Here is a 19772-nt window from a genome sequence, read left to right on the forward strand (position 1 = left end):
CCTGTCCTGGATGCTGAGTATTTGCAGCAAGGAAAACAGCATCATGGCAGCTAACAGCATTGCACGGCCTGAGGCAATGAGGGTGAGGGGAGATGTCAGCAGTAACTGGGACAATTTCAGGGCAGAGTTTGAGGACTACTCCCTAGCCACAGGGTTAGATGAGAAGCCTGCAGCAGTGAAAGCAGCCACACTGAGGAGGGTGATGGGCAGTGAATGCCGCCATGTTTACAAGCATAATCTGAACCTCACAGAGGAGCAAAAGAGTGACACCAAAACCATTCTGGGTGCATTAGAAGCTTTCTTCAGACCCTCTAAAAATGTCCTATATGAAAGATATATATTTGGCTGCTGTAAGCATGAAGACTGTGAATCAATAGACAGGTTTGTCGCACGGCTAAGAGAAAAAGCTGCAAGCTGTGAGTACGGCTCTCTGAGAGATGAACGTATTCCTGATAAAATAGTTTTGGGTATCACCAGTGAAAGCACACGCCGCCGCTTGTTGAGGAAACGCGATTTAGATCTACAAACAGCAATTGCGATATGTCGCACTGCAGAACTTACTGACAAACATATGCAAGCTATGGAGCAGGATAAATGGATTGACAATATCAATGCAGCCTCTAAACAACAGCAAAGCTACAAAAACCACCAGCATAAGTTTCAGCACAAGGGTCACCTACACAACTCACCTGGGAGGAAGCCGGCATCATGCAAGTATTGTGGCAATGTGCATGTACGAGAGAAAGAAAAGTGTCCTGCATATGGGAAAATCTGTACTGTACGTGGTAAACCAAATCACTTTGCAAGAGGGTGTCTCTCCAGTAAAACGGAAGCAAGGAAGCTGCACACAATTGAGCAAACGTCAGATCCGGAGGATGCACACCTGCTTAGCACTCATATGGTTTACTCCTCAGAATGCATTGGTGCTGTAAACACAAAGGGCAAAACATGGTTTGTAAACCTCAGATTACACAATATAATCCAACCCTGCCAGCTGGACTCGGGTGCAACGTGTGATGTCATGAGTATAAAGGACAAAATGAAACTGGCACCCAGAGCACCCCTTCAGCCTAGTATCACCAAACTAAAGTTATATTCAGGGGAACTAATGGAATCATTGGGGCTATTCCAAACAGAATGCAGCGTACGTGATTGTGTACACAAACTGAACTTTGAGATTGTTGATGCCGATCAGAAACCGATATTATCAGGTTCAACATGTGAGCGCCTTGGACTGACGCTGTTCACCATTCCTGCTGAGCTACATAATGTTGATAATCAGCCTGCAAAATCTCTGAGTAGGCCACTGACAAAACAGCAAATTCTTCACGCCTACGGTGATGTGGTTGAGGGCCCAATTGTCTCTGTTCCGGGAGAGGTTTGTTTTGAACTTGATCCTACCATTCAACCTGTACATTGTGCCCCACGCAATGTGCCTATCACCATTAAGCCACAGGTTAAAGCTCAACTAGATAAATATGAAGCTGAAGGACATCTAACTTCAGTAACAGAGCCTACACATTGGATCAGTAACATGGTTGTTATCAGAAAGCCTGAGAAGATCAGAATATGCATTGATCCCAAGTTTCCGAATATGGCCCTGAAACGGTCACACTACTTAATGCCAACACTCGATGATATTTTGCACAAACTACCTAAAGCACGTGTCTTCACACTTGTTGATGCTGGAGATGCCTTTTTACAGTGCAAGCTGGATGAAAAGAGTAGCTACATGACCACGTTCTGGACTCCTTGGGGCAGAAAGAGATGGCTCAAACTACCATTTGGAGTCTCTGTAGCACCTGAGGTATACCAGCGAAAGCAGCATGAACTATTAGGTGATCTTCACGGAATTGAGCCAATAACTGATGACATTCTTATAGTTGGCTGCGGTAATACAGATGAGGAGGCTGAGCATGACCATGATGAAAACTTAAAGCGGGAGTAAACCCAGTTTAAAAAAACACTTACATTCCCGGCATGCCAGAAATGCTAACTTTCACATTGGTTGTGCTCTCAACCAAACTTTCAAACCATCCAATGGCTGGTTTCATAACTGATCACATGTGCAGCATTATGGCATGGAATCATTAAAGGCCAAGATGGCAGCTTCCTTGACTGAAAACGATAGAAGGGTTTACTTCCACTTTAATAGCGCTGCTGGATCGTTGTAGGCAGGTGATGCTGAGGCTTAGTGTAAAGAAATTTCAGTTCAAGGTGGAAGAAGTCCGTTTCCATGGACACATCCTGTCTTCACAAGGCTTAAAAGCTGACCCGGATAAGATTATAGCCATTGCGGACATGCCACAGCCTGCTGATGCCAAAAGCGGTACAGAGATGTATTGGCTTTGTTACATACCTAGCAAAATTCCTGCCACACTTATCTGAGGTGTGTGAGCCATTAAGGCGACTTCTGGACAAAGATGCAGTTTGGCACTGGCTTCCCAAGCATGACCGGGCAGTAGAGGATATAAAACGCTTGGTCACCTCTGCCCCAGTGTTGAAATACTATGATGCTGCAAAGCCTGTTACGATACAAAGTGACTCCAGTAAAAATGGTCGAGGTTGTTGCCTTTTGCAGGAAGGTCAGCCAGTTGCATATGTGTCCAGAGCTCTTTCATTAGCGGTGCAAAATTATGCTGAAATTGAGAAGGAATGTTTAAGCATTGTATTTGCCTGCCAGCGTTTCCATCATTATCTTTATGGACGGGATTCAATTAAAGCTGAAACTGATCACAAACCTCTGATAGCCAAATTCAAAAAGCCCCTTTTGTGTGCTCCCAAGCGTTTGCAGAGCATGATGCTTACATTGCAGCATTACAAGCTTAATGTTGTCTACAAGCCAGGATGTGAAATGTATATCAGTGATACCCTGAGCAGAGCTACGTCAGATAATAACCTGGAGGTGAGCATCATACAATTTGTCTGCTGTCACAGGAACAACATTTCTTTGCCGATATCAATCAAGTGGACTATCTTAATGTCACAAATCAGCGACTACATCAACTCATACAGCACACTGACAGTGATGCATCTTTACAAGCTTGAAGTCTATTGTTTTGAGTGGGTGGCCAGATGAAAAAGAGGCTGTACCTGGAATTGTAAAGGAATACTGGTCCTTTACAGATGAGATCAGTATACAAAATGGTATCTTGTACAAAGGTCCAAGGGTCATCGTACCAATGTCACTGAGAGCAGAGATGTTATTACGCATACACTCCAGCCATATTGGCGGTGAAGCATGCTACAGACAAGCTCGTGATACTCTTTACTGGCCCAACATGCATGGTGAAATCAAAGACTTTGTCAGTAATTGTCCCACCTGCAATGAATATGCCCAATTACAACAAAAAGAAACCATGATGTCACATGAGATACCTACACGTCCGTGGCAGATTATCAGTATGAACTTATTCAACTACACAGGCAAGGAATACCTGCTATTAGTCGATCATTATTCAGACTTCTGGGAAATAGACCTTCTTCCCGACTGATCCACCGAAGCTACAATTAAGAGGTGCAAGGCTCAGTTTGCACGTCATGGCCAACCAGATACAGTAATCTCTGACAATGGACCTCAGTTTGCAAGCCTACAATTCAGAAAATTTCAATTTGCCACTGAATGGGAATTTGAGCATGTTACTTCCTCACCACGTCATCCACAGGCTAATGGCAAAGCTGAATCAGCTGTAAAGATTGTTAAAAATGTATGCAAGTAAGCACAAAGTGAGGGTAAAGACCCATGGAAGGCCATTTTACATTGGAGAAACACTCTGACTGAAGGCATAGATAACAGTCTGGCACAAAGACTGATGTCAAGGAGATTAAAGACCTCCTTACCAGTAGTAAATAAGCTGCTCAAACCCTCTGTCACACAAGGTGTTACTGACAAGTTAAGGATTACGAGACAAGTGTCAAAGGCAAGATATGACACATCGGCCAGAGATTTGTCAGAATTGAATATTGGAGAAGGAATCCGTATGGAACCATTACCCGGAGACGGAACAGGCCGTTGCAGAATAGGTACTTGTCTGCAAAAGGTTGCACCACACTCTTATCTTGTGGATGTTGAAGGAACTCTCTATCACCACAATCGAGTGGATTTGAGAGTGGCAGAGCAGCCTGAATCTCAGTATCCCGTTTATAGATCAGACTCACCCAGTATCATAAGGACATACTCACCCATTGACAGTGAGGCATGTACAGAGACAATGCCTCATACCAACGGCAATGATGGTTCTGGGCGAGCAAGTATACCCGACAGCTTTCAAGTGTAGAGCATGCCAGTACATGATGAGAGGAGCTCAGTAACTTCAGAGAGGGCTAAAGGAATCCTTGCACAAGGTCCAGTCTTCACCCGTAGTGATAGATGTTCAAAACCACCTACCAGACTTAACCTGTAGACTGTGCTATTGCTGTGTCTCTTTTGAATTTCACAATGTTCATTTATTAACACTAAAAGGGGGAGATTTTATGGATGATGTTTCTTTAAATGCAACTCTATGGTGCATCTCTGTTGTACTTCTTCCTGTGTTGTGTTTCCTGTTCCTGCTGGGTCTTTCAGTAAAGATGGCTCATGTACAGTAATGGCTTGTGCTGTCTCTCTACATATATCACATCAAACGGGTGGTACATGAATGCAAAACTTAGTAGGAAAAAATAAAGGAAAGAAATTCCACCACCAGTATTTCCTCAGCGGGGGAAACAGGTGCTAATAGGCTGCAGAAGATCTGCTTGTTTCTAACCACTCTCCTTTTTTCTTATCAGATCTCCTGCAGCCTATTAGCACCCATTTCCCATTCTATGTCTCAGCAGATCTCCTGCAGCCTATTAGCACCCATTTCCCTTTCTATGTCTCAACAGAGCTCCTGCAGCCTATTAGCACCCATTTCCCTTTCTATGTCTCAGCAGATCTGCTCCAACCTATAAATACCCATTATCCTTTCTATGTCTAAGCACATCTCCTCCAGCCTATTAGTATCCATTTTCCTTTCTATGATTCAGCAGATCTCCTGCAGCCTACTAGTACTCATTTCCCTTTCTATGTCTCAGCAGATCTCCTGCAGCCTATTAGCACCCATTTCCCTTTCTATGTCTCAGCAGTAGGGATGAGCCGAACACCCCCCGGTTTGGTTCGCACCAGAACTTTCGAACGTACCCCCACGTTCGTTACGAACGTTAGAACCCCATTGAAGTCTATGGGACTCGAACGTTCGAAATGGAAAGTGCTAATTTTAACGGCTAATATGCAAGATATTGTCCTAAAAAGGGTTTGGGGACCTGGCTCCTGCCTCAGGGGACATGGGTCACTGCAAAAAAAAGTTTTAAAAACGGCCGTTTTGGCGGGAGCACTGATTTTAATGACGATTAAAGTGAAAAAAAAAGTGAAATATTCCTTTAAATATGGTGCCTGGGGGGTGTCTGTAGTATGCCTGTGAAGTGCCACGTGTTTCCCTGTACCCAGTCCCTGCACAAAATGACATTAAACGGAAATAACGTCATTTAAATCTGCTTGCGGTTTTAATGTTATATCTGGTTCCTGCAATATGGTTGAAAATCATTGAGAAAAATGGCATGGGTAGCCCTCCCTGCCCATTACCAGCCTATTTGGGTCTTGTACGCATATTAAGGGGAACCCCGTACCCATATTAAAAAAAGGAAATGCGTGAGGCCCCCAGGCCCTATATACTCAGAACAGCAGTATACAGGCGGTGCAAACAAGACAGGGACTGTGTAGGTTTGTTGTGTTAAGTAGAATCTGTTTGTAATTTTTTAACTGGTACATTTTTAAAGTGTAGCTCCAGTCAAAAAAACTATTTTTAAGCTTTTTGGAAAACATAGGGAAGGGTTATCACCCCTGTATAATTTGTTTTGTCGTCCATCTTTTTTCATCTCACTTGCTGTTGTCTCCTTCCGTTTGCAAGTAGGAGATGTTTGTAAATTGGATGTTTGAAAGTAGGGGCCTGCCCTATATGCTCTGCAGAAATGGCGGAACAAGGTGTTGGTTTTGCCACAACATTGTAAGCCCTCAAAGTGACTCTTGGTGGGCGCTGGAGCGCCCTGCTGTGAACGATTATATCAAGAATTGTAATTACATGCCATTGTTGAACAGGGGCAGAAAAATTGGGCCTTAGGCTGAGGTGAATATCGCGGTGTATACTGCGGTCAGGGCAAGCAGACAATAACCAGAAAACAGCAGAGATAAAGGGGTATATACAGATGTATACTGTGCTGTGCTGGAAGCACACACAACTTCCAATAACTCCTGCAGATGGCAATTGGGCTCAAATAGATAACAGCTATGTAGGTGGATATAGCGGTATGTACTGGGTACAGAGCACGCAGACAGCACGCACTATCTCCTAACACTACTGACTGCAAGCTCTATTGTTAAAGATAGATCACTAGCTATATAGGTGAGGTGAATATAGTGGTGTATACTGCAGTCAGGACACAGACAATAACCACTACACAACAGCAAGATAGGAAATCAGCCAAAAACGATCGGTGTGTACTGTGTTGAAGGTACACAGAACACCCACTGCTTCAGATGCCAACACACTACACGAGGCCGCCTCAAAGGCGGCCTTATATAGTGTGGGGCGTGCACTACACAGCCTGAGCTATGATTGGCCACAGGCAGGATGCCTGTGGCCAATCATGGCTCTCCTCGCTGCTGGCGCTGCGATTGGCCAAGCATGCGGGGTCACAGTGCATGCTTGGCCAATCATGAGCCAGCAATGCACTGCGCCATCGCAGTGCATTGTGGGCCGTGCGCGCCACACGAATTTTGACGCGAACGGACCAAGAGTTCGGATTTCGCCGAACGGACGAACAGCCAATGTTCGAGTCGAACGTACGTTCGACTCGAACATGAAGCTCATCCCTATTTAGCAGATCTCCTGCAGCCTATTAGCACCCATTTCCCCGTTAGAGAATAAAATGGTGGTAGCTAAAAAAATTTATGTCACACAATATTAGTGAAATGGTTTAGGAAGCACAAAATGTCAGTAAAAAAACTCAGTAAAGGTAATTTTGGGGCCACAGACACAATCTGAAGTTGTGTACAAGTCAATGAAACCCCCAACACTCCCATCTGAGAAGAATGAAGGAGATTACTATTCCAGTCCTCCAAGCATTGTTCTGTCTGGGAAGGTCGGGGGTAATATGAAGAACAATGCAGGAGATTACTATTCAAATCCCCAACATCTTGTTTTCCCACTTGCTATTTCCCCAGCTGGCAGAGACAAGACTTCTTATAGAGTGTCAGCTTCTCGCACTGTCCAGGATTGGGAGATGGGCGATAAATACAACGACCCCTCCCCTTATATCCATAAATCCCGCCCTCTTATCATCAGAGTAAAAGACGTGACAACATCTCTGATAAATCATCAACGCATTTCCCCTCATCAGTATCCAGTGATAAACCATAAAGTGACATCAAAGTCCATCCAACGTTTCCTTTATATTTCAATAAATTATATCACCACCAATAAATGTCTCCAAAACCTCCAGAGCTTCTTCCTCCAAATCTCACTATATGCTCCAGCAAACTGTGTGTAGTGGACTACAAAACACCTCCTTCCCCAAACACCAATCCCGTGATCTCTTGGTGCTCACACTCATCAGACCTCCATCATTCTCTTAATAAGTGGCTCCACAATAGCTTTGGAGGAACCCTGGCTGAGAAAGTCTGGACTAGGCAGTAATATATTTCTATCCCCCTTGGTGGGAGTGGAGATGACCCATCTGTAAGGATATACAGTACATACACACACAGCACAAGGCCGTGTTCACACTACTAGATGTTTCTGCAGTTCCTCTGATCTCCACAAGGTGGTGATCTCACTCCTACTCAGACAGGAAGTCTCTATGGAAGACAGGAAGTGATGTCAGATACAGACAGGAAGTTCTGGGTGAGAGGTGAGTCAGGAGGACGTAGAGAGAAGACATTGCTGGAAGAAGCAGCAGAGGAGGTAATAAGATCTTATTTTCTATTTACACCCAGTAACCCCCCGTCATGTCCGTCCTCTTCCTCCATAGTCACTGTGATGTCTTTTATCTCCAGCAGATGATGATACATACATATATAGTGTGGGAATGTAGAATAGCCCCTTCAGGGGAAGAACATTCCCCACTTACAGGGCAGGAACATTCTCTTCATTTTGGAGATGTGTCACCTTTCCCACCAATCACCTTCTCACCTCATCCGTCTATACTAATGGATTATACCACTTTTATGAAGAATCCTATGACTTCACACTGACCTCATAGCTCCTCCTCCCAATGTCCCTCCATCTGGCACTTTTCTTGTTATTTAATAGTTTTAGGATGTGGACAGACCCTTTGCATCCTCACAAGGAAAACAGGACTGTTGTAATGACACCAAAACTATTTTACCTGCATAGTGTGGGGGTCCTGTGTGGGAAAATTATACCTCAGCCTGAAGTGGGGCTTTAATAAAATGGAAAATGGGAAGATTAGGTGAGGAGGGTTCTGGGAATAAACTTTGATTGTACTATTTGTGTTCAGATCTAGAGTTTTCCTCCTGTGAAGTCTGGAGATCATATGACCATCACATTGCCTCCACCTCCCTCCCTGATAGAATAGAGAAATACAAAGAAGATTCTAGAAGTCACCAGAGAGATGATGGAGGAGAGGTGAGGAGGATTCTGGGAATTCTGGGACATTATCCAGTAACAGACAAGGGATGTGTCTGGATGGTGACTGTATCATTGTGTGTGTCAGGTTCCTATAAGGTGTCAGGATGTCACTGTCTATTTCTCCATGGAGGAGTGGGAGTATTTAGAAGGACACAAGGATCTCTACAAGGACGTCATGATGGACAATCAGCCGCCCCTCACATCACCGGGTAAGAGGAGACTTTATTGTAAAGGAGAGAGCAGTACGGAGGCTCCACCTAGATCCCCCATCATCTGATAAACACATAGAAACAATGTATTCAGTCAGTGTGTGTGTTTCCTACAGATGGATCCAGTAATGGGAACCCACCGGAGAGATGTCCCCGTCCTCTGTATTCCCGGGATTCCACACAGGAAGGTCACACCATCCCCCACCATCATCAGGTAGATGAGGAACAATCACTGATAGTATCATTAGGATCTGTACATTATCTGCATTGTTACCATTGATGTCATTTTTATTATATATTCAGAGTGGAAACCTGAGAGATTCTAAAGTTGATGTTAAAGAAGAGATAAAAGAGGAGGATGATGAGGATGGGGTGATGGAGGAGTCTCTAAAAGAACACAAAGATCTGTACCAGGACACCATGGTGGAGTCATCCAGCTACAGAAACCCACCAGAGAGATGTCCCCGTCCTCTGTATTCCCGGGATTCCACACAGGAAGGTCACACCATCCCCCACCATCATCAGGTAGATGATTGACAATTATTGGTAGTTCTGATTTATACACAGCATGTTTGTTACAATGAATGTTTTATTATATATTCAGAGTGGAAACCTCGGGGATGATAATATTGATGTTAAAGAAGAGTATAAAGAGGAGGATGAGGAGTATGGAGTGATGGAGGAGTTTTCAGAAGGACACAAGGATATGATGGAGCCACCAAATACCAGGAACCCACCAGAGAGATGTCCCCGTCCTCTGTATTCCCGGGATTCCACACAGGAAGATCACACCATCCCCCACTGTTACCTCAAGGTTGGTGGGATGGAGCTTGTAAAACATGGACTCCTAGAGATGATGTGTGGATTTTCTATGTGATGTCACAATAATAAATCTTCTATCTTACAGATGATATTCTCTCTCATTTTCTTGGTTTAGAGTGGAGATCCAATGGATATAGAATTTGAGGTGAAATCAGAAGAAGAAGAGAGGTATGTGAGGGATGATCAGCAGTCTATGGAGGAGGATGGAATAACGGGGACATTTATAGAGGAGGACACTCCTACAGAGATCAGCACAGGTGGGTCATTAACACTAAATACATTCCTCCACCCATACTGCTCACTGATTGGTCCAGAGTAGGGCGGGGGCTGGGTGATATCAGCCTGTAATCCCCTGGTCACTTTCCTGAGCTGTGTTCCCCGTCCTGTATTCCTGGATTTCTCTCCGATAATCTTCCTTCTCTGTGCTGCCGACACAATTTATGTATCTAGACTGGATTTATAGAGATTCTGGGGATCAGCTGGCAGAAAAATGTTAATTTTAAAAATACACGTCTAGCAAGATCTAGGAATTTTCCCAGGGTTACTTGTTCTGTTGATAAAAAGTATACCGCGCTAAATGCTAAAAACTGACATACAGGTAATAGATATAGGTGATACACTGGTGACAATTAATAAAACAGTCCCCAATGAAAGAAAGGTTCTCGTGCTGGTGGAACAGTATGCAGTGCTGTGACTTGAGTAATAGATGGATGATTCAGTGCTTCGTAAGTGCTTTAAATGGGGTGCCCCTCCTAGTAGATGTGCACTCACCCCTGGGATTGGACCAACTATCGCTCGTTAGGTCAAATGCGAGTGTGGGGTGACCCCTGTGGATATCCTCTGGACTGATGATTGGCAGCGGTGAATGTACCTCATATAAATAGATATAATAGAAGAAGCCTCATTGCGCAGTACCGTTGATAAAGAGCTTTTTATTCCAAAACATGTAAAGGTATTCAATTCACTTGTATGGAAAAAAAAATAGATAAATAAATGCGGCGCTACCTAGAAAATATAAATAAATAAAGTGCAATATCCAAATAAAGCTAAAGTGCAAATAAGATTCTGTCCCACTACAGTGATAAATTGTGACACAGTAAAAGATGAATATGATGCATCTACTATGCAATGAAATATAGTTATAACCCTGCATACATAATCCAAATGATTACAGGAAAAAAGTATAAAGTATAAAGTGAAAAAATATATAGAAAAAATATATATACCAATCAAGTGACAATGTGCAAAAAATGCAATATTAAAAAGTGATTGTCCAAAAAACCATGCATAAAATATTGATTAAAACAAAGTCCATGCAAAAAGGTTGAAGTGATTTCCAAAGGTGACAATCCACTGCAAACTTCAGTGCCTATTATGTGCACCACCTATTTCCCCCAGCCTCTCACCTCCAATGAATGGCAAAAGAGCGCTGTATGTAATCAAATGTTGCTGAATCCTTATCCATCCAGCCTCAATATTCTACCGCTGTATGTGTACCGCTGTATACCGATGTATATGTACAGTTATTTTTCTCCCAATTTCTCCAAAAGTGTCCAGTTATCATTGGTGGTAAACATGGAATGGAAGAAAACAAGAATTGAAGACTAAGAAGATTTACGACCCTGCAGTCCCCTGAGAATCCAGATCCACTGCCACCATCACCATGTTGGTGGTGATGGTGGCAATGGTGATGGTGGCAGTGGATCTGGATTCTCAGGGGACTGCAGGGTCGTAAATCTTCTTAGTCTTCAATTCTTGTTTTCTTCCATTCCATGTTTACCACCAATGATAACTGGACACTTTTGGAGAAATTGGGAGAAAAATAACTGTACATATACATCGGTATACAGCGGTACACATACAGCGGTAGAATATTGAGGCTGGATGGATAAGGATTCAGCAACATTTGATTACATACAGCGCTCTTTTGCCATTCATTGGAGGTGAGAGGCTGGGGGAAATAGGTGGTGCACATAATAGGCACTGAAGTTTGTAGTGGATTGTCACCTTTGGAAATCACTTCAACCTTTTTGCATGGTCTTTGTCCAAAAAACCATGCATAAAATATTGATTAAAACAATCACTTTTTAATATTGCATTTTTTGCACATTGTCACTTGATTGGTATATATATTTTTTCTATATATTTTTTCACTTTATACTTTATACTTTTTTCCTGTAATCATTTGGATTATGTATGCAGGGTTATAACTATATTTCATTGCATAGTAGATGCATCATATTCATCTTTTACTGTGTCACAATTTATCACTGTAGTGGGACAGAATCTTATTTGCACTTTAGCTTTATTTGGATATTGCACTTTATTTATTTATATTTTCTAGGTAGCACCGCATTTATTTATCTATTTTTCTTCACTAGCTTTTGATGTTGAGATCACCATTTTCGTGCTGGCTGCTTCCTTTGCATTTATTTTAATATCTTTAGTTATATAGTTATTAGGTAGGTGGAGCGCATTAGTATTTTTCATTACACTTAATTCACTTGTATGAGTGCCTAATGTCCCGGCACCCGGAGTGAACAGCAGGTATAAGTAAATCCGTGAAATCCGCCTGGTTAGTTCATACAGCCGCTGGCTCAGTAAAGGCTTCATTTCTGGGTTGAATGTGGGCGAAAGTGTGTGACGAAAATGTGACTCAACCTCTATGCATTTCGGCCTATCAGATTGGCCGTCCTTAGGAAGTTTTTGAGGGCATGTCGGTGCCAACTGGGGTCTTTTGTTGACACTTGATGTTGAAGCACTATACTGCAGCATTACTCATGGACGGGGAGTCAGTAAGACGCGGACATTCCTTAGGGAACTAGACCATACACAATGGAAGTGAATTTGTTCTCAGATTACTATACTTCATTCTTACTTACAATTGGTTTCTTTTTTTAGACACCCCTTATTTCCGGTACAGGGGGTCGCTATGGGCACACATTGTGCACCTGCCAATGCAAACCTGTACCTGGGGGGATGGGAGCGGGAATTGTTTGCAAGTGAAACGTTCAGCACATATACTGATTCGGCCCTGTGCTGGTTCCGTTTTATCGATGATATTTTTATCATCTGGACAGGCACGGTTGAATTGCTAACTGAGTTTGTGGATTGTATTAACTCAAACAATTACAATCTTAAATTCACATTCAATTATCATCCTGTACAAATCACTTTCCTAGATCTCCAGATAAATGTGGATCCCGACCATTGCCTAGCCACACATTTATATAGAAAGGAAACATCAGGCATTACAATTCTACATGCGGATAGTGCTCACCCTTAGTGCATAGCATTCCCTATGCACAATATCTACGACTTTGATGGAATTGCACCAAATTTAGTGACTTTAAACCACAATCAGCCCTCCTTAGACAACGTTTACTGGCATGCGGCTATAACAATTTTTTACGCAGAAAGGCATACAAAAAAGCTTTAACACAGGACAGAAACTCGCTGGTCTATAAGATGGCCCAAAAAACGAGGGACTCCCATTCTTCCACAGTAAAATGTATCACTACATTTTCTTCCCAACATTCTCAAGTGCGCCAACTACTAAATAAACATTGGCATCTTCTTATAAATGTTATTTCCAAATATATTCGATCTAGCCCTGAGACTGTGTTCTGTAGGAACACCTCTCTACGGGATAAACTAACCCAGAGCCACTATATTCCCATCTCTTGCCATAATAGAATGCCTAAAGGCATTTTTACATGTGGATCCTGTGACATGTGCCCCTGGGATCGGGAGGGAACCCTCTACACGCTTCCCAATGGGGAGATTTTCACTCCATGTTTTTTCACGAATTGTAATACAAAAAGGGTGATCTATTTGATGCAGTGCCGCTGCGGATCATTTTATGTGGGTAAAACGATCCAACATCTGAGACAGAGGATCAATGATCATATCCTTTACTCCTCTAATGGAAAAATGATCACCCCAGTGAGCCGCCACCTTGATCTGTACCAGAGATTTGACACACGTTATGTGTCATTTATGGTCCTGGAGGTGATACCCCAAGATCAGAGAGGAGGGAATTGGGATAAGAGAATCCTACAAAAGGAAACCTTTTGGATAAAACAACTGCATGCTATCAAATCGGCAGGTTTGAATGAAGTTCTCTCATATAAGCCTTTCTTGATCTGGTCAGATTAGACCAAAATTGAGCTTTTTGGCCTAAACTCAAAACGCTATGTGTGGGGAAACTAACACTGCCCATCCCTCTGAACACACCATCCCCACTGTGAAACATGGTGGCAGCCTCATGTGGTGGGGATGCTTTTCTTCAGCAGGGACAGGGAAGCTGGTCAGAGTAGATGGGAAGATGGATGGAGACAAATACAGGACAATCTTAGAAGAAAACCTGTAAGAGTTTACAAAAGACTTGAGACCGGGGCGGAGGTTCCCCTTCCAGCAGGACAACGACCCGAAACATCCAGCCAGAGCTACAGAGGAATGGTTTAGATCAAAGCATATTCATGTGTTAGAATGGCCCAATCAAAGTCCAGACCTAAATCCCATTGAGAATCTGTGGCAAGACTTGAAAATTGCTGTTCCCAGACGCTCTCCATCCAATCTGACAGAGCTTGAGATATTTTACAAAGAAGAAGAATGGGCAGAAATGTCCTCTCTAGATGTGCAAAGCTGGTAGAGACATCCCCAAAAATACTTCCAGCTGTAATTTCAGAGAAAGGGGGTTCTACAAAGTATTGACTCGGGGACGCCATATACATGCCCCCCCCACACTTTTCACATATTTATTTGTAAAAAAAAATTGAAAACCATTTATCATTTTCCTTCCACTTCACAATTATGTGCCACTTTGTGTTGGTCTATCCCATAAAATCCAAATAAAACACATTTACGATTTTGGCTGTAACATGACAAACTGTGGAAAATTTCAAGGGGTATGAATACTTTTTCAAGGCACTGTATGTATAGAACGTTAATTTTATCATGACTATTATCATCATTGATTCATTATATCTTTTTTGTGTAGGTTTTACCTTTTGTGAACATAATTTTGGGGGAGTCATCCAGGGTACGAAGGCTTGGGACACCCCGAGTCTCCTTTTGGAGGCTGTTATGCGGTTGGCAGTGCCGTTCACCTGGCCTTTCAATTGGGCTTGGATCCTATATGGAGTGGCAGTGTGCACAGCACTCAGGGAGTTCACTAGAGGGCCCTTAGCCACTCTGTGTTCCCCCTGTTTTCTGTCAAGTGGCTGTTTGGATCGCCTATGGAGCCCTCCACTTAGACCTGTAATTTCCCATGGAGTGGGCATGTGCGGTACTGGAGGTGTACACCAGATGGCATACTCGGTGACTCCTTCTTGTCTTTGACACGCCCACTCCTTCCTGCACTTGTCAGGTGCTTTGTGGCCTTCATTTCCAAGTACGGCAGCGGCCGCGTGTGCGCATGGACCAACCTAGGTGGCGCATGTGTCGGACGAACGGTTGGGCTAGGAGCATCACACGCTGTCCAGATGGCATGCGGACCCCCTGATTGGGATGGGTATTTAATAAAGGGTTAGTTTGGCACCATTTAGGCAAGATGTGGTCATTCCTTGGGACCCCGGAGCTGTAGGATACATGCCATGGGCCAAATATACTGGTAAGTAGGCTCCTCTTGCAATAAGCAAGAGAGAAGCTTTATACACCTGTTTATATGACTTTATTACTAAATGGTGCCTTTTTATTTATTTGTAATACCCTCAGAGCCATGGATGGTACTTGCAGGATCCTGGTGTGGTGTACTTACCTTGTCCCCAGGATTCTGCGATGCCCCCCCCCCCCCCCCCCCCCCGCTGTGTCCCTGGGCTCTGTCCTCCTCCCAAAGCCTCTGTGTGCCGGGCTCTGTTCCCTGCGAGGCGTTGCAACGTACGGGGGTGGAGCCCGACCGAAAATTAAAAAAAAATAAAAAATCATAACATATACAGTACAATGTAATCCTACAGATTACATTACTGTATGGAATGATTTCACCTCCCTGCATGTAGTTTTATATGATATATACTGTTCTTTCTGCCTGGAAACTGGAGATTGTCCATAGCAACCAAAACGTGTCCCTTTACATCAAAAGTGGTTTTAGACCAGCTAGAATTGAGCGACAGCGAATCGTGAGGAAATTCTTTTTTATAATTATTTATATTCATTTATTATATTATATTTTATGATTTTGTGTTTCAAACTTTATCATACCCGGGATATCTACTAGACTCTTTTTTGGACAGATTTATTTGTGTTATTGCTAAGAATTTCAGGCCTACAATATAAAACGCCAAATTTCTATGCAAAATAATTGTACCGCTTTGAGACGCAAAAATCTGACATAATCATCCCGCCAGGGAGGTTAACCTATCATTCAGCTGGTCACCTTTGCTGCAAATAGATATCTCTTAGTTCATGTCCAATATACACCTCTCCTGGCTCTGCAGTTTTCAGGGGCCCCAATGAGCTCCAGTCATCTTATGGTGACCGGGAACCCCCTGTGATGTCTTTGTGTTACCTGCCGGCCCCACCTCAGTGACAACTTCATACTTCTTCTTCTTTACACATATATTCATATAGCTCCAGAAGAAGCCCGTCCAGAGCGAGAAACTGGTAGAGGAAATTTTCAATGTTCCCTTTGAATATTGAAGCAGAACTGATCTATTCCAGCTTGGCTCTATCAACCCCTCCATACATGACTACTGCATGATAAATGATTAGGTCATCTTATATGTGCATGTGTATGTGTATATGTGTGTGTGTGTGTGTGTATATATATATATATATATATATATATATATATTATTATACAGGATTTATAGCTTACAATCTAGGAGGGAGCGTCAAGTTATATAAACGGGTAATAGCTGTGGGGGATGAGCTAATAATAGGAGAAAATAGTACAGTTGTTAGATGGAGGCAGGATAGGCTTCTCTGAAGAGGAATGTTTTCAGGGATCGCCTAAAAGTGGATAAATTTGGAGACATTCTGACAGATTGGGGTAGGGAATTCCAGAGGAGGGGCGAGACTCGGGAGAAGTCCTGGAGGTGGATATGGGAGGAGGTGACGAGGGAGCTAGAGCGCAGGAGGTCTTGGGAGGAACAAAGAGGGTGATTAGGTTGGTATTTTGAGACTAAGCTAGTGATGTAGCTGGGGGCAGAGTTGTGGATGGCTTTGTAAGTAAGTGTTAGTATTTTGAATTTAATCCATTTGGGCAAGTGGCAGCCAATGGAGGGATTGGCAGAGAGGGGTAGCAGACACTGTGCGGTTTGTAAGGTGTATGAGTCTGGCAGCAGCATTCATGATGGACTGAAGGGGATAGTCTATTTAAAGGTGAGCCAATGAGGAGGGAGTTGCAGTAGTTGAGGTGAGAGATGACCAGGGAGGGAATCAGGAGCTTTGTGGTTTCATTGGTTAGAAAGGGACGTAGTTTAGAGATGTTTTGGAGGTTGAAGCGGCAAGCTTTGGAAAGTGATTGGATGTGGGGCTGAAAGGAGAGTTCAGAGTCCAGGATAACACCTAGACCCTGACATGTGAGGATGGGTGGATGGTTGTGCCATTGCTCTTGAAAGATAAATCAGGGGAAGAGGCGCGTGGGGGAGGAAATATTATAAGCTCAGTTTTGGACAAGTTGAGTTTGAGGAAGTGTTGTGACATCCATACAGATATGTCTGTTAGTAAGTTGATGATGGGTGAGGAGACTGATGGGGTGAGTTGAGGGGTGGAGAGATAGATTTGGGTGTCATCAGCGTAGAAATGATATTGAAAGCCGTGAGTGGCTATCAGCTGATCCAGGGAAGAGGTGTAGATTGAAAATAAAAAAGGTCCAGGAACAGAACCTTGGGGGACCCTTACAGAGAAGGGAAGAGGAGAAGAGGAAGTAGAATTGTAAGTGACACTGAAGGTGCGTTGCGACAGGTAGGATGAGAGCCACTTTCATCACGGATTGTATCAATCTTGTTTTTGGAGTGATTAGCAATATCCTGGGCAGTGAGTGAGTCAGTGGGTGGACGACAAAGTAGAGAGTTGAAGGTAGAGAAAAGTTTACGGGGACTGGATGAGAAGGTGTTAATAAGAGTTGTAAAATAGGTCTGCTTGGCAGTGTGGAAAACATAGTATTTCTGGAGGGCAGATTTGTATTGGTTGAAGTCTTTGAGAGACTCGGCCTTGTGCCACAGACGCTCAAGAGGGCGACTACGTTTTTTTTGAGAATTTTAGTGTTCTCTGTTTGCCAGGGTTGTTGTTGCCAGGGTTGTTGTTGCCAGGGTTGTAGGGGTCGAGGCCTGATTCTGCGTGTAGTGAGGGGAGCGAGCTTGTCCAGGGTGGAGGACAGGGATTTATTGTAGGTGGAAGTGGCTTGGCTGGGGCAGGACAGGGGAGAGATTGTGTCATAGAGGTGGTCAGTAGCAGAATAGAGGAGAGAAGAGTTGAAGTTGTGAAAGTTTCTATGGGTGATGGTTAGGCGATTGGAGGTAAAGGTGGTGGAAGACGGGGAGAGAGAGAAACGAATGAGGTGATGGTCGGAGAGAGGAAAAGGATTATTTGAGAAGTTGTATGGAACGCATAGGTAGGAGAATACAAGGTGAAGGGTGTTGCCATCAGAGTGAGTAGAAGCCTGTACCCATTGCTTCAGGTCACATGAAGAGGTTAGACTAAGAAGTTTAGAAGTATCAGGAGTGTTTGTATTAGCAGGGATGTTGAAATCACGAGAAGGATTGTGGGAATTTCCGAAGACAGAAAGTAGGGTAGCCAGGCGGAGAACTCATTAAGGAAAGTGGATAATGGTCCAGGGGGCCGGTAGATCACAGCAATTCTTAGGGAAGTTGGAGAGAAGAGACGTATACAGTGAGCTTCAAATGATGAGAGGGAAAGAGAGGGAGGGGAGTGAATAACCTGGAAGGTGCATTGGGGGGATAAGAGGAATCCCACTCCACCTCCCTTGCTTCCATTAGGCCTAGGGGAGTGAGTCCAGTGAAGGCCACCCTGGGAGAGGGAAGCAGGAGAAGGAGTGTCAGATTTGTGGAGCCAGGTTTTGGTGAGAGGAATTAGTGACAAAGAGGTCATGAACAGCGGTGAGTTTGTTGCAGACAGAGCGGGCGTTCCAGAGGGCACAGGAGAGGGGGAGGCTGGCGTTGGGAAGAAGAGGAACAGAGACTAAATTGCGTAGATTGTGACTACTGCCAGAGGGTGTAGGGTGATGGGTGTGTTGGGTAGAGTTAAATAAGGGAGGCCCAGGGTTAGGGGAAATATCTCCAGCGGTTATGAGAAGCAGAAAAGTAAGGGAGGTGATAGGAGAATACAATTTGTATGAGGGGACATGCTTCAGTACCCTGGGGGGTTTGTTAGCAAGTGGGCTTAGAGTTAGAAAGAGGTGATGAGTGCAGAAGTAGGGGGAGGGGAGAAGTGAGGGTGATATGTACAGATTGTGTGGTGGAGCGGGGGGGGGGGGGGGGTGAAGAAAAGAGAGTTTGAGGAGAGAGGCTGCAATTGTGAAAAGGAGGAGAGGTAAAGAGTGCATGTTTCAGAGAGGAAGGTGAGATCATTTGGAGATGAGGTCACCTGCAGTCTGCTGTGGTTTGCTTTGTGCAAATTGCTGAAGTGACACTTATGTAAAGAACCCCACTTCTCTGGAAGAACCCCTGTATGTGCAGCCCCATCCACACAGCTAACGGAGCAAATCTTTTCACATCACATTCAAATTGCATTCAAATTGCAAAAGATAATTCAAAATTGTAAAGATAAGGGAACCCATCATTTAGGTAAGACTTAAAAGCTAAACAAACATTGAAATAATGTGAGCATGGCTACAGATTGAGCTGAAACAGCGGTGACAACCAGATTTACCAAATATGCATGTGAGTAGTCAATGTTCAGGTTAAGGTAGATGGGGGTATAAACGCAGATATATGTGTATATACATGTGTGTGTGTATATATATATATATATAAATGTTTATTTGTAAAGCCATAGGGAACCTTCTCATCTATCTACCAGCCCAGTCCATGTAGGTTCAGGCTGAATTCTGGACTGTTTGGTTGGTCACTGAGACATGTTTTTAAACCACATTCAGTTTGTAAATGTTTATTAT

General features: G+C 43.6%; 3 protein-coding genes across 9 annotated transcripts in view; 2 read left to right on the forward strand and 1 right to left on the reverse strand.

Moving 5' to 3' along the window:
• Positions 1-10181, forward strand: part of LOC143989897 (uncharacterized) — an 81855-nt gene extending 71674 nt beyond the window's left edge. The window contains exons 2-7 of the mRNA XM_077490176.1: positions 8533-8660; positions 8749-8872; positions 8989-9086; positions 9176-9397; positions 9477-9686; positions 9810-10181. Coding sequence (XP_077346302.1) covers positions 8788-8872; positions 8989-9086; positions 9176-9397; positions 9477-9686; positions 9810-10013 — 819 coding nt within the window. The 5' untranslated portion in view covers positions 8533-8660; positions 8749-8787 and the 3' untranslated portion in view covers positions 10014-10181. The remainder of the gene's footprint in view (positions 1-8532; positions 8661-8748; positions 8873-8988; positions 9087-9175; positions 9398-9476; positions 9687-9809) is intronic.
• LOC143989625 (uncharacterized) overlaps positions 1-19772 on the reverse strand; it is a 346853-nt gene that overhangs the window by 104758 nt on the left and 222323 nt on the right. The window lies entirely within an intron of this gene.
• Positions 1-19772, forward strand: part of LOC143989927 (uncharacterized) — an 87506-nt gene that overhangs the window by 61758 nt on the left and 5976 nt on the right. The gene's annotated exons all lie outside the window — the stretch shown is intronic.

Source organism: Lithobates pipiens, unplaced genomic scaffold, assembly GCF_037356315.1.
Source record: "Lithobates pipiens isolate NorthernLeopardFrog02 unplaced genomic scaffold, aLitPip1_a1.2 Scaffold_18, whole genome shotgun sequence".
Taxonomy (NCBI): domain Eukaryota; kingdom Metazoa; phylum Chordata; class Amphibia; order Anura; family Ranidae; genus Lithobates; species Lithobates pipiens.